General features: G+C 48.9%; 1 protein-coding gene across 1 annotated transcript in view; it reads left to right on the top strand.

The window, feature by feature from the left end:
• Positions 1-433: 433 nt before the first annotated feature.
• Positions 434-14,512, top strand: part of RIGI (RNA sensor RIG-I) — a 29,491-nt gene continuing 15,412 nt past the window's right edge. The window contains exons 1-7 of the mRNA XM_083482248.1: positions 434-899; positions 3,463-3,591; positions 5,405-5,583; positions 8,636-8,786; positions 9,001-9,132; positions 10,824-10,931; positions 12,521-12,671. Coding sequence (XP_083338374.1) covers positions 449-899; positions 3,463-3,591; positions 5,405-5,583; positions 8,636-8,786; positions 9,001-9,132; positions 10,824-10,931; positions 12,521-12,671 — 1,301 coding nt within the window. The 5' untranslated portion in view covers positions 434-448. The remainder of the gene's footprint in view (positions 900-3,462; positions 3,592-5,404; positions 5,584-8,635; positions 8,787-9,000; positions 9,133-10,823; positions 10,932-12,520; positions 12,672-14,512) is intronic.

Consider the following 14,512-nt stretch of genomic DNA (forward strand, 5'->3'; position numbering starts at 1 on the left):
AACGGGCTGAATACTTCCAGCAGGTAGCCTATGAAGAGAACAAGCTTGTTTTCTTCTGCTCCTGAGGCTGGGGCTCAAACCAATGTCTTCAAGCGACAAGCAAGAGGATTCTGACAGTTGTTGTTCAACAGCGCAGCCGTCTCCCCCAAATGCTCAAAAATTATTGGAAATCATTTAAAATATTCAATTGAGGTTCTGCCCCCCTCCCATCAGCAGAAGACTGTCTCTCCCCCCATGTCCTATTTGTGTCCCCATGATCACCCCAAAAAACAACCTTTGGGGATGCCCCCCCTAACAAAAATCCTAGATACGAACATATCCCGCCCGCCCGCCCCCCCCAAAAATAGCTGCGGATGAAACTGCTCTTAAAAGGACATTTGCCAGGTGTGATTGTAATTCGGGGAGGGAGGAACCCCTTTTGGAAACGAAGGGTGCGCCCCGTTCTTTGATGCCTCCTTCCCTGCCCCCGCCGCCGCCCACACGGACCAACCGCATCCCAACTTTCGGTTTCCAATTCGTCACTTTCGATTCGTGCTTTTTGCCGGCGGGGCTTCCCTGTCCTTCCTCGGCCCGTCAGCTGACTTCGAGGAAATGCAGGAACGCCCCCCTCTATAAAGAGCGGGGATGCGAGGCTGTGCCCCGACCAGTCGTGGAAGAAGGGATTGCGTTCTGCCCGTTGCCTCCGGAAATTGCAACTTTACGCAGCCTTTTTTGTTTTGCAGTATTTAGTTTGCGCGAGTCGCGCTGGTGGAGGAGGAAAGGAGGTGGCAAAAAGTGCTGGAGAGAGATCGGCATGAGCGAAGAGGAGAAACGGAGTCTGCTCCTCTACCGGCATTATATCCTGGAGACGCTGAAGCCTGCCTATGTCGTGAGCTACATGAAGGATTGGCTCAGCGATGGTGAGTCACTTGCAAGATGCCTTCTTTGCCTGCCTTTCCCGATGCACTTACTGGAGAGCAGGAAGCGGCAATGGTATAATAATAATTAATAATATGTTATTTATACCCCGCCCATGTGGCTGGGTTTCCCCAGCGGCTCTGGGCAAGTTCCAACAAAATATTAAAATACAATAGTCTATTAAATATTAAAAGCTTCCCTAAACAGTGCTGCCTTCAGATGTCTTCTAAAAGTCTGGTAGTTGTTTTTTTCTCTTTGACATCTGGTGGAAGGGCATTCCACAGGGCAGGTGCCACCACCGAGAAGGCCCTCTGCCTGGTTCCCTGTAACTTGGCTTCTTGCAGGGAGGGAACCACCAGAAGGCCCTCAGCGCTGGACCTCAGTGTCCAGGCAGAACGATGGGGGTGGAGACGTTCCTTCAGGTATACTGGACTGAGGCCGTTTAGGGCTTTAAAGGTCAGCACCAACACTTTGAATTGTGCTCGGAAACGTACTGGGAGCCAATGTAGGTCTTTCAAGACTGGTGTTATGTGGTCTCGGCAGCCGCTCCCAGTCACCAGTCTAGCTGCCGCATTCTGGATTAGTTGTAGTTTCCGGGTCACCTTCAAAGGTAGCCCTACATAGAGCGCATTGCAGTAGTTCAAGCAAGAAATAACTAGAGCATGCACCACTCTGGCGAGACAGTGCGCAGGCAGGTAGGGTCTCAGCCTGCATACCAGATGGAGCTGGCAAACAGCTGCCCTCGGCACAGAATTGACCTGTGCCTCCATGGACAACTGTGAGTCCAGAATGACTCCCAGACTGCGCACCTGGTCCTTCAGGGGCACAATTACCCCATTCAGGACCAGGGAGTCCTCCACACCTGCCCGCCTCCTGCCCCCCCCCAAACATTACTTCTGTCTTGTCAAGATTAAACCTCAATCCATTAGCCGCCATCCATCCTCCAACCACCTCCAGACACTCACACAGGACCTTCACTGCCTTCACTGGTTCTGATTTGAAAGAGAGGCAGAGTTGGGTATCATCCGCATACTGATGAACACCCAGCCCAAATCTGACAGCTAGGAAATCTGGCTTGGGTAGTGGTGTTTTTAAAGAGTTTCGAAATAGTTGCTAATAGCCCAGCGTCCTTGCAAATGGCTGTAAGCCCAGATGCCATTGTAGTGCATGGATGCTGGTCTGTTGGACTTGGGCCAGGAAGAGAAGGCACCTTCAAATTAAGTGTATATTATTATTATTATTATTATTATTATTATTATTATTATTATTATTTTCTTCTGATTTTAAAACCTCAAAGAAGGTTTTAAAAAGGTATCAAGGGAGCATACTAATTGGTTGCTAGAGAAACTCACTGCCGCAGGATTTGTTGGGGGCCACTAGCTAGCTTTTACTTATTTATTTTTTTAATTAGAGTTTATAAAGATAAATACAAAAATTATTGTCACGTTATCTCCCCCCCCCCTTTTTTTTGGTCCAAACTGAAACATTAATCCAGAGGCAGAAAAGGGAAATAAAAGAAAAGGGAGGGAGAGAGATAAAGAAGGGGAGGGAAAAGAATTAAAAGAGAAAAAAGAGATAGTGATAATTTTATTTGTACCCTGCCCATCTGACCGGGCTGTCCCAGCCACTCTGGGCAGCTTTCAACATATTTAAAAACATAATAAAACATTACACATTAAAAAGCTTGCCTATAGAGGGCTGCCTTCAAATGTCTTCTAAAAGTCAGATACTTATTTATTTCCTTGACATCTGGTGGGAGGGTGTTCCACAGGGCGGGCGCCACCACCAAGAAGGCCCTCTGCCTGGTTCCCTGTAGCTTCACTTCTCATAGTGAGGGAACCACCAGAAGGCCCTCGGAGCTGGACCCTCAGATTAAGAGCCTTATCCTCTACCAACTGATTTCATTCTTCGGCTTGCTTTTAGAGATGTGGTACTGTATTTTTTGCTCTATAGGACGCACTTTTTCCCCTTCAAAAATGAAGGGGAAATGTGTGTGCATCCTATGGAGCAAAGACGCCATAGCCCCGCGACCCTCTCCCGGCTGGAGAGGTGACGCGCGGCTATGGCAGGACCCTCTCTGCTGCGCCTTTCCGCTGCTCCCTGACCTGTTCTTTGGGGCTGGTGGTGGGCTTCCCCCGCCCCAAAGAGCAGGCCGAAAGGAACCTGAAGCCTGGAGAGCGAGAGGGGTCAGTGCACACCGACCCCTCTCGCTCTCCAGGCTTCCAAGGTAGCCGCCTGAACGCACCTTAAACGGCACCTTGTTTTAGAGCGGGAAAACAAGAGGGGGAAAGTTCTCCCCCTCTCTGTGCAGCGCCTCCTGCCGCTTCACTGAAGGGGCGCTGGGCAGAGAGGGGGAGATTGTTATTTTTCTTGTTCTCCCCCCTCTAAAACAAAGTGCGTCCTATTGTCCGGTGCGTCCTATGGTGTGAAAAATACGGTAACTCTTTGATCCTTGAGAAGCTTCTGAAATGAAGTAACACTGCCTTTCCTTTTTTTTCTTCTTCTACTTGAGATAAGATATTTACTGCAAGAGTCACTGACGGCTGTCTTCTGACTTCATTCCAGAGACTGTGGAGAAAATCCAGAGTCATAAGGAGAAGCCCACCACTGCTGCGGGTTTATTTCTTGACTCGATTGTAAATCTCACGGAAGAGGGATGGTTCCGTGGATTCTTGAACGCGTTGAATACAGCAGGTTTGAGTGTGTTGTAAAAATTTCAAGTTGCTTGATTGCGTGAGATGCATCTGTTAAAATTATTAGCCTTCCTGTACCCAACATTGGTTTAGCAAAATGGCGGTTTGTTTCTTTTTTTATATTATAATTCTTATTAGTTTTCAAGTGCAACAATCCAATAATAGCCTCGTTATAACAATACCAAACTCTGATAATGAGCTGAAAGAACCCTTTCCTCATGGGATCCTAGCAGTGCCGGATTTACGTATAAGCTAAACAAGCTATAGCTTAGGGCCCCACTCTCTTGGGCCCCCCAAAAAAATTAAAGGAAAAAACCTGGATGTACATTTCCAAAATATAAGAAAAAAAACAAATAAATTAAAACCTACATGCAGCAACAGTGTTTTGTGTTGTGTAGGCTCCTATGATGTACTGTATTTTTCACCCCATAGGGCGCACCGGCCCATAGGGCGCACCTAGTTTTAGGGGGGGGAATAAAGAAAAAAAATTATTTCCCCCCCCCCAAGGCTGGGGCAGGGGAAGCCCGAGCTTCCCCCGGCCCCAGCCCCCAGAACAGGCTGCTATCCGCAAGTCATGGGAGCCCTGCGCAGTCGCGCTGGGCTCCCATGGCTTGTGCAGAGCTGTGCGAATCCTGGGGCGCGCTGAGCTCAGCGCACCCCAGGCTTCGGGATGCAGGCAGCTCTCCGCAAGCCGGGGGAGCCCAGCGGGAACTCCCGCGGGCTCCCAAGGCTTGCGGATAGCTTCCTGAAGCCTGGAGAGCGAGAGGGGTCGGTGCGCACCGGCCCCTCTCGCTCTCCAGCCTTCAGCGAAAGCCTGCATTTGCCCCATAGGACGCACACACATTTCCCCTTCATTTTTGGAGGGTAAAAAGTGCGTCCTATAGGGCGAAAAATACGGTAAGTAATGGGCCCCGCCTGCTATCCTGCTCCCTAAAATATCACTGGTTTGCTCCTTTCTATATATAGGGTGCCTACATAAAATCTGTATTTTATGACAAAATCTGTATTTTTTCAATAAAATACATATTTTGTAATGTGCAAATGGCTTTAGATACCATATAGCATATATTCAACACAAAAAAACAGTGACAATTTGTTGTTGACAAAGGACAGCTGGACATATAAAGGGCCCCCATTACCTTCAGTAGCTTAGGGCCTCATCAAACCGAAATCCGGCCCTGGGTCCTGCCTGTGTCTACCTACTACTTTCAAAGAACTTGCTTGCAGCTGCCAAGGGTGATTTCTGCATGAGAGCAGGCCAGGCTATGTTCTCCTGGCCAGTTGGGCTCCTCTGTGAAATCCTCACTTCTAGCTGACGTTAGCTTCAGCTAGATGCAGGACTTGGCGGTCACACGGTGGCTGCAGTGTGCTTTTGGAGATGGCCTATTTTACAAGCACACGGGCAACATTGTCTCTCCCCTTTTCTTTTCCTTGTTTTGCGGTACATGTGGCAAAAAAAGGGATCTCTCTCAAAAGAGAATCTAGCCATTGCCCAGTGGTTGCGAGCGAGCATGGAACCAAGGCTGAAGCCAGGCATATATTTAAAAAACACTGTGAAAATGTTTGTTTGTTTTTTTAAAAAAAACCTTTAAAAATGTATATTGAATTTGCCACTAGCTCACCATCGCCATCTAGTGTCACATTTGTATAATGCACTGAAAACGCACTTAAGATGTTATATTTGCTTCTCAGTCCCAAGTGGCTTGAATGCTTTATTCCTGACAAAGGAAAGAAGTTGTTGTTTGGTGGAGTCACACCTTTTCTTGGAAGTTTTGTCCGAAGCTATACATTTCCTCCCCCTCTTGTTTCTAAAGGTTATACCGGCCTCTGTGAAGCCATTGAAAATTGGGATTTTGAGAAGATTCAGAAGCTGGAAGTTCACAGGAAGTTGCTGAATCGAATTCTGCCCTCTTTGAGGGAAATTGATCCGGCTCAGATACTACTCCACCTGAAGGATTGCCTCATACATGAGGAGTTCGAAGAAATTCGACAGGTATTACAGTGGTACCTCTACTTAGGCGCACCTCTGATTATGTTTCCTTTGGGATATGCATGCAGCAAACCCGGAAGTATTTTTGTGGGTTTCGCAGCATGCGCAGATGTGCTCTAGTGCAGTGTTTCCCAAACTTTTTTGGGCAACGGCACACCTGTTTACAAAAAAAAAATCTCGCGGCACACCACCATTAAAGCCCCGCCCCATGACGTCAGCGCGCAGCGATCGCGCACGCGCAGGCTGAGCGGCGATGGGATGTGGTAGCAGCGGCGGCACACGAAGTCCCCCAGGCAGCGGAGCAGCTCGCCCGTCGAAGCCTGCACGATCACCCGCCGCGGGGAGCCGGGGGTGGCGGCGCGGTTGCCGGGCAGCGGCGGGGGTGGCGGTGGCTGCTTGCCGCCCTCCTGGGCGGAGGCGGGCACGGTGGGCACCGGCACGGCCAAGGGCCCTTGCCTGGTGCCGTCGGACGTGGGAGCTCGCTCGCTCGCCGCCCCACGTGTGCTTGCCGAGCAGGCGCAGGCCCAGTAGCGGCACCTCGTAGCGGCAATAGCGAGCGGCGATGGGGCTAGCCGGAGAAGAGAGGGCGAGCCCCCTCTGCTCCGGCCCTAAAAAGGGTAAGCCACGCCCCCTCCAGCCAGCCGATTGGCTGGCCAGGAGGCGTGGCCGGATGGGATTCCCCTGCTCTCGCGGGGGCTGGGATGGGATTCCCCCTCACGTGGGGGCGGATGGGATTCCCCGCTCACTAGCGAGAGGATGCGCAGGCCCGGTAGCGAGCGGCGATGGTGGGAGCTCGCTCGCTCGCAGCCCCGCATGTGCTCGCTGCCGCCGCCCCGCCTCTCACCGCCCGACTTGGCCGCCTCCACGCGGAACACAAGGCAAAGTTCCACGGCACACTACTGTGCCGCGGAACAGCGGTTGGGAAACGCTGCTCTAGTGTGCCACGTGCATGTGCAGAACAGGCACCTCCGGTTGCGAAAACCTCAGGATCCAACCAGAGCTCCGGAACAGATCTCGTCTGCAACCGGAAGTACCACTGTATTTCAGAACAGAAAATACTTGGTAGGCAGAACTTATGGACCGCAATAAGCATGCCTTTATGTATAGCAGAATTGTGTCCCTCCAAGAAACACTTAAGGATGCGGGTGGTGCTGTGCGTTAAACTACAGAGCCTAGGACTTGCCGATCAGAAGGTCGGCGGTTCGAATCCCCACGACGGGGTGAGCTCCCATTGCTCGGTCCCTGCTCCTGCCAACCTAGCAGTTTGAAAGCACGTCAAAGTGCAAGTAGATAAATAGGTACCACTCTGGCGGGAAGGTAAACGGCGTTTCCGTGCGCTGCTCTGGTTCTCCAGAAGCGGCTTAGTCATGCTGGCCACATGACTTGGAAGCTGTACGCTGGCTCCCTCGGCCAATATAGCGAGATGAGCGCTGCAACCCCAGAGTCGGTCACGACTGGCCCAAATGGACAGGGGTTCCTTTACCCTTTACCTTTAAGAAGCACTTCTTCAGCCTTGAACTGATTTGTTTTTTAAAAATCAAATGAACCAGGGAATCGGGGTCCAAACTTCCAAGGAGGAGGAGTGGCTTTGAGTCACAGAACCTCCCATTTTTGAGCTGTATTGCCACATGTTCTTCCCAGGAGCAACCCCACTGAACATAGTAAGACTTGTTTCTGAGTAGGCATGCTTAGGGTCATGTTGGAAATGTTTGAAGTTGCACCTTGAAGTTGCAAGTAAACTTTATATTTTGACAATTTTCCTGCTGTACTTTATTGGAAGGAGAAAAATAATCATTTCCTTAGTAACAATTTAAACCATTTATTTAACAAAAACAATAACATTATAGCATATGTATCCATGTTTGTTAACTGATGTGGTTAAACATTAAAAAAAAAAACTTAGACTGAGTTTTAGCACACATGAAAAACTTAAAATAAATCCTTATTTCCTATAGTCTTTGGACTATCACGTAACTTAAATAGAAAACTATCTTTAGAAAGATTTTCCTCCAAAAGCATTTTATTTTAAAAATCCTATTTAAATTGACCCCAAAAAATTAATCTGATTTTTATTATTATTATTATTTAAATCATTGATTTTTATCCACCCTGTTTAATTGCTACTTGGCCAGTGTAGAGTTATGAAGCAGACCTGAAAAACATTAAAATTGTTGTGGAGCAAGTACACATTCCAGCTAGTTGGAAGCATTCAAAGGAGTTGTGGAACCGAGTCGCCAAGGGGTGTGACCCATTGAGAGTTGCAGGGGCTGGATAGAGAGGTCTAGAGGCCTGCCTTTGATACCCCCACCCTTCCCCAGGCCTGATGATCCCACCCATGCTATAGAGGATGTACCGTATTTTTCGCTCTATAAGACGCACTTTTTCCCTCCTAAAAAGTAAGGGGAGATGTGTGTGCGTCTTATGGAGCAAATGCAGGCTGCGTAGCTATCGCTGAAGCCAGAACAGTAAGAGGGATTGCGAAAGCAGGGATCCCTCTTGCTGTTCTGACTTCTGGGATAGCCGTGCGAAGCCTCTTCAGAGCAATGGGAGGAACACTCCCCCTGCCCTGAAGAGGCTTGGCATGGCTATCCCAGAAGCCAGAACAGCAAGAGGGATCGCTGTTTTTGCTGTGTAGCGATCCCTCTTGCTGTTCTGACTTTGCTTTGCTGGAGAGGCACTGCGCAGCCTTCCCTCTCTGCACAGCGCCCCTTCAGTGAAGCGGGAGGAGAAACGGAGCCCCTTCCATTTCTCCTCCCGCTTTGCTGGAGCGGCGCTGCGCAGAGAGGGAAAGAATTTTTTTTTTCTTGTTCTCTAAAACAGTGTTCCCCAACCTTGGGCCTCCAGCTGTTTTTGGACTACAACTCCCATCATCCCTCGCTGGCAAGACCAGTGGTCAAGGATGATGGGAATTGTAGTCCAAAAACAGCTGGAGGCCTAAGGTTGGGGAACACTGCTCTAAAACTAGGTGCTTCTTATGGTCGGGTGCGTCTTATGGAGGAAAAATATGGTATATTTGTTCTCTCTCTCATGCTAATAATTTGGAGTTGTCTTGCAGGTTAAAAGGAATGAAGGGAATGCAGCGGGTATGAGGAAGCTTGTAGAATGCCTCTGTAGGTCGGATAAGGAAAACTGGCCCAAGACCTTCCAACTGGCGTTGGAGCAGGCTGAATTTTACGACCAAAGCGAACTGTGGAATTTGAATGAAGGTAACCGGGCAAGTGGTCATTGGGCCAGCTTTAGCCCTTTTCCAGGCCTTCTCAAAATGGGGAGTTGACCCACATGCATGTTGAGGTGAGGATGTCTATGCCAGCTCACCCCACCCCACCCCAGTTCTCTGCACATTTTGAAAGCCTGGCGCTGTCGCCACCAAAACAACCATGGTGCGAATGTTCGATGCCTTTTCTTTTACCCCATGTTCAGGTAGTGTCGATAACACTTGTGTGGAAATGAGAGATGAAGACGAGGGAGCCTGTGCTGTTGATATCAATATACAGTTTTCTGAAGAAGCCGAATCGGACAATATGAGCGTGAGTCCGGGTTCCTCGTCGTTGGGTAAGACCATCTGAAAACTGTGTTAGCATCCGTATAAGAATCTGCATCCTATATTTAAATAAATGTAGAAAGGTAAAAAAATTCTCATTAAAAGTTTTTGGATAACCCTACTAGTGTTGTTAATCACTTACAATTTTTTTAAAAATATTGTGTAAATTTACTCCAGTCTTTTTGGAACACTTGATCGTGCTGGTTTTGGATTATTCCCATCAGTTTCGCCAGTTCTGCAAAGTCCATCATTTTCATCTGCCACTTTCTTTGTTGGTACTTCTTTTGATTCCATTTTTGGGCGAGAAGGGTTCTTGCCGCTGTTACATGATCAGGGGTTTTTTTGGAGGGGGGGGTATCTCTTCACCTACTATACCCAGTAAAAAGGCTTCTGATTTTTTAACAAAAGTGTTTTTAAACATTTTCTTTGACTCATTATATATCATTTCCCTGTAAGCTTTTACCTCTTTACAAGTCCACCACATATGGTAAAGGATACTGTCAGGGGTTCAGGAGCAGAGGCGAGGGCAAGGGAGGAAACAGAGAGCGAGGGGGAGGAGTCCGAAGAAAAGATGAGTGACGATGACGACCCGAGATCTCCGAGCCTGTCCAGTGAATCAGAAGATTCACAGAAAGGAGCGCCAGTGGCCAGAGCAAGGGGGGAGCTTAGGGGGACACCCCAGGAAGAAGGGTCCAGAGAGAGTTCAGAGGGCAGCAGTTGGAAATCGGGGCCAGCATCACCAACAGAGCACAGTGGGGAGGAAAGGCGCCAGGTATCGAGCTCTGGCAGCTCGCAGCAGGGGGGAGGGCATGAGTCAGGAGTGGCCACACCTCCATCGGAGAGCGAAGAAACGGTCAAGCGGAAAGTGGAAGGTTGGGCGCGCGCGCCAAGTTCAAATGCACCGGAAGGCGGCGCAGTGAGCAGCCCGGAAAGGGAGCCAGGTCCTAAAGCCCGACGCAAGGAGACAGGAGGGTCCGGGGGATCAGCGTCAGAAGAGTCCAGGAAGGAAGAGACCACGGGGGGCAGAGGGACCCAGAGGAGAACGGTCAGGCGGAAAAGGTGGAGTAAGGCTAGGGTATTAAGTTGGTGTACAAGGGGCGGAGACTCAGACGGAGCTTCGCCGGTCTAGCTTATAAGACGTAGAGCTGCACGCAGCAGCTTGGAAATGGAAACTGTAACTCAATAAAGACTTTTATAAAGTGAACGCTGGCTAGCGTGATCCTCTGTGAGCTAGGATCTGAGAGCAGCTCTGACAGATACCTTCCTTTTCTTTACATTTCCAGCACTCGTTAGATCTTGTCCTGTACATTTTAGCAAGTTTTGATGGTGTTAAATACCATCTATACATCATTTTCATCACATTTTCTTTAAGTGCACCGCATGCAGTAAAATTAATACCTTCATTCCACAGCCTTTCCCAAGATTCTAACAAAATATTATATCCAAAATCTTTAGCCCATTGTATCATCACCCCTTTTATTACAGCCTTTAAACAGCTGTATATAAACGATTGTATATAAACGTCATATAGACTAAAAAAGTAGAGGCGCAGGCCTGAAAATAATATTGGGATGGAGGGCCATGGCTGAGTGTTGCTTTAGCACTTGTAAGTTCAAGGTTTGTATCGTTACTTAAATAGATAACATGTAAGTTTTAAGAAGTGCCTTTTCCCAAAGTGCTTCTCCCTTGCTTGTGTTCCTAGGTCCTTGCCCCCGATCCGTTTATGTTCCAAAGGAGGCCAGGAGTTACCAGACTGAACTTGCCCGGCCTGCTCTCAGTGGCAAGCATACCATCATCTGTGCCCCTACTGGTAAGTTTATTAAATGGTAATAGCCAGCATTTGGATTGCAACACATTTCACATCTTCAGATTGCTTCACAAACATCACAGTTGTTGCCAACACACCAGGAAGAAGAGTCAAGACAACCAAATGCGGACAAGTAGGTTATATTTCTTAAATATAATAAAGGTACCCCTGACCGTTAGGTCCAGTCGCGGACGACTCTGGGGTTACGCGCTCATCTTGCTCTATAGGCCGCGGGAGCCGTGTTTGTCGCCAGACAGCTTCCAGGTCATGTGGCCAGCATGACTAAGCCACTTCTGCCAAACTAGAGCAGTGCACAAAAACGCCATTTACCCTCCCGCCGGAGCAGTACCTATTTATCTACTTGCACTTTGACGTGCTTTTGAACTCCTAGGTGGGCAGGAGCTGGGACTGAACAACAGGAGCTCACCCCTGTCACAGGGATTCGAACTGCTGACCTTCTGATCGGCAAGCCCTAGGCTCTGTGGTTTAGACCACTGCGCCACCCGCGTCCCATTAAATATAATAACTTGAACTGATAAACTAGTCAGAGTCAATCTGTGTAACTGGATCAACTAAAGTCCGGGCAGGTGTTCATTAATAGATGGGGGTAATTTCATCTGGCATAGAAACTCTGTGTGACTAAGGGATTCACACAACCCAATGCTGCCTCAGGTAAGTGTTCCATTATTTCTGAAATCTTCTCACCTGCCCGGACCACATGCCCACTAGCCAAATTGAAGGAGCAGCACTCCAACAAACATCACCCTACAGTATGGAATAGGCGTGGGGAAAGAAGACCCCGGTCCATTAGAGTATCCCCCCAAAAAATTCCTATTCTGCCCTTGGAAAACAGATGACTAGCCTGTAGGCCCACACCACAAAAGGGCGGGGGGAGGTGCCAAACAAAAAAGAGGGGAGAGTGGGGGGCAGAGCAAGCTTAAATAGCTGGTCACCACTTCTCCCCATTGAGCGAAATCGCCCATTGGGCCATAACATTTCCCCCTGGGGAGATACCACCTCTCCTCTTCTTCCCGGGGAGGAGGGGTGTGGCAAATTTATCCCACCCACCCAAAAATGGTGGGAACGGCATTATTACAATAGCCTTAAAAGGCTCAAATTATCCCCATGTTCTAGCTGGGGAACTGAAGTTGCAAGTTCATGACTGTGTTGCTTCTTATTTATTTAATGGAGGGAATTTGAGCAGTATACAATCATTAAGATGTTTAAGCAGCTTACAAAAAATACTGGTTGGCTGGCATCTGTCTCGGGAGACGATGGATGACTGCACCTTGGGGCCATATCCGTTTAGAGCTTCAAAGGTCAGCACCAACACTTTGAATTGTGCTCGGAAATGTACTGGAAATGTACATATCTGGATATTAGAAACTGGAGACTTGCCCTCTCGTAGTCCAAACTCTGAGCCAGGGGATCAGGTCCTCTGTTGGTACATACAATACAGTCATCTCTTAGGCAAGTGGTATGGAAGTTGCAGAAAGGTATAAGGCCATTTTGGTTCATTCCAGGAGCAGTGAGGCGCTTTTGCTTTGCAAATCTATCCAACCAGCCCTGTCTTCTGCATTCTGTCTTCATAGGTTCTGGGAAGACTTTTGTGTCTATTATGATATGTGACCATCACCTCCGCAACATGCCTCCTGGACGGAAGGGGAAAGTGGTCTTCCTCACGACTAAAGTCCCAGTATATGAACAACAGAAGAAAGTCTTTGAGGAATATTTCAAGGGAAAGTACGACCTTAAGTCCACCTATGTAGTCATTGAGCCTTCTTGAACCCAAACGATTGGAAAGAGAGGGTTTTTCTATATAGATAGATGCTTCCTAATCTTCTTTCCCAAGAAATGGGTGCCCTATCTCCTCCACCACCAGATGTCTTCCTACCTTCATTGCAAGGAAGAGTTTTATCTCTGTGTCAGATCTGCAATGCCTGGTCATGCATGGGGGAACCAATCCACAGTTTAACTGGGCTCTGCTACCTGGGGTTGACATCGTCATTCAGCTGCTTGGTCCAGCGTCTGTCAAAACATCATGTGAAGCCAGGAATCCTCCTGTATAGCAAGGGTTGAAGGCTATTGGTCCCCAAGCCCTGCAGCTGGGAGAGGGGCACAGAGCTTCTCATTCGGACCATCTGCTATCACTGCAGATGACCAAGAAGGAGCACAGGCAGTCACCAGCGGCGGAAGCCACCGCATGGAACTGCCTGTGATTCCCAGCTTCCTTGCTGGCCCTTCCATGTGGCCTGTCTGCCTGCTCTGTAAAGCTCCTCTGAAGGTTCGGGTCCATTTAAATGGTAGATGTCGAAAGGACAGAATGCACCGGTTCCGGTAAAACATGTGAGAGAAAATCCAGCAGGTGTTTTAATATACGGAGTATCGGACCAAACCAAAAACTGTTGTTGTTCAGGTGGATTGAATGCTTTAAAAAAATCTTCAATCAAAGCCCTTCAGAGCAGTCAAATGCTCAAACCCAGGAGTGGCTTGGGAGAGGGAGTGGTATCTGCTTGGCCTCTTGGCAGTGGCATTGCCACCACTTCCTGGCGCTTTCACCGGTACCAGTGGCGTAGCCTCAGTTGCCAGTGCCCGGGGCAAGGCACAAAAGGGACAGGCCACCAAGGCTCATGGGCCTGCTTCCTCATTTGACGGCATGCCACCATGCTTGTGGCTGCCTGCTCCCATGCAAGGGGCTCTGTGGCAGACCCAGGGCAGCAGTGACCCAGCACACACCACAGCGGTGCCAGCCGTGGTGCGAGAAGCGTGTGGCACCAAAGGAGGGTGGGTGGGGAGAGGGGGCTCTGCCCCAGGAGGGAAGGGACAGGCCAACTGCTCACTCTCCACTCGCAGCCCACCCGGGTGCTCAGGAGCCACGGGTTGCCGGGCCGGAAAAGGGAGCCACCTCCAGTCTAGCGGCCCAGTTGTGCCCTTCAGAATTTGCGCCCAGGGCGATGGTTCCTGATGCCTTCCCCTCCCCCTCACTCCTGGTGAGCAGCAGCAGTGCCACTGTGAAGAGGCCAAGTGTAAACTGCCAGCCCTCCCCACCTGCTCCTGCTCAAGCCTTCGTTCTTCTAGTATTTGCCAATGGTGAATTGTGGCCTGGTTCAGCCGTTCTTTGACCAGAAAGAGTCTCCTTGTGTTGGATGAGCAGGTGCAGACAGTATATATTTAATAATAATAACAACAACAACAATAATAAAATTTTATTTATACCCCGCCCTTCCCGGTTTAAAAACCGGGCTCAGGGCGGCTAACAACAAATTTAAAACACTTTAAAACACTTAATTATAAAAGCAGCGTAAAGTACAGTATAAAAACATGAATAACAATAAAATTCAAAAATCAATTAGATAATCCCTAGGGCTAGCTAGCTGAATTGATCCTACTTGGGCCAGCGAGGAGGCCAGGGGAGAATTAGCTATGGGGTCTCAGAGCAGTTAATCTTCATAAAAGGGGAGGGAAGAGAAGGGAAATAAAAGATCAGGCTGAATTCAAATTAAAGGCCAGGCGGAATAGCTATGTCTTACAGGCCCAATGGAAGGAGATTAAATCCTGAAGGGCCCTAGTCCTTAATTAATTAA

This window comes from Podarcis liolepis (genome assembly GCF_965112155.1).
Source record: "Podarcis liolepis genome assembly, chromosome: 17".
NCBI lineage: Eukaryota > Metazoa > Chordata > Lepidosauria > Squamata > Lacertidae > Podarcis > Podarcis liolepis.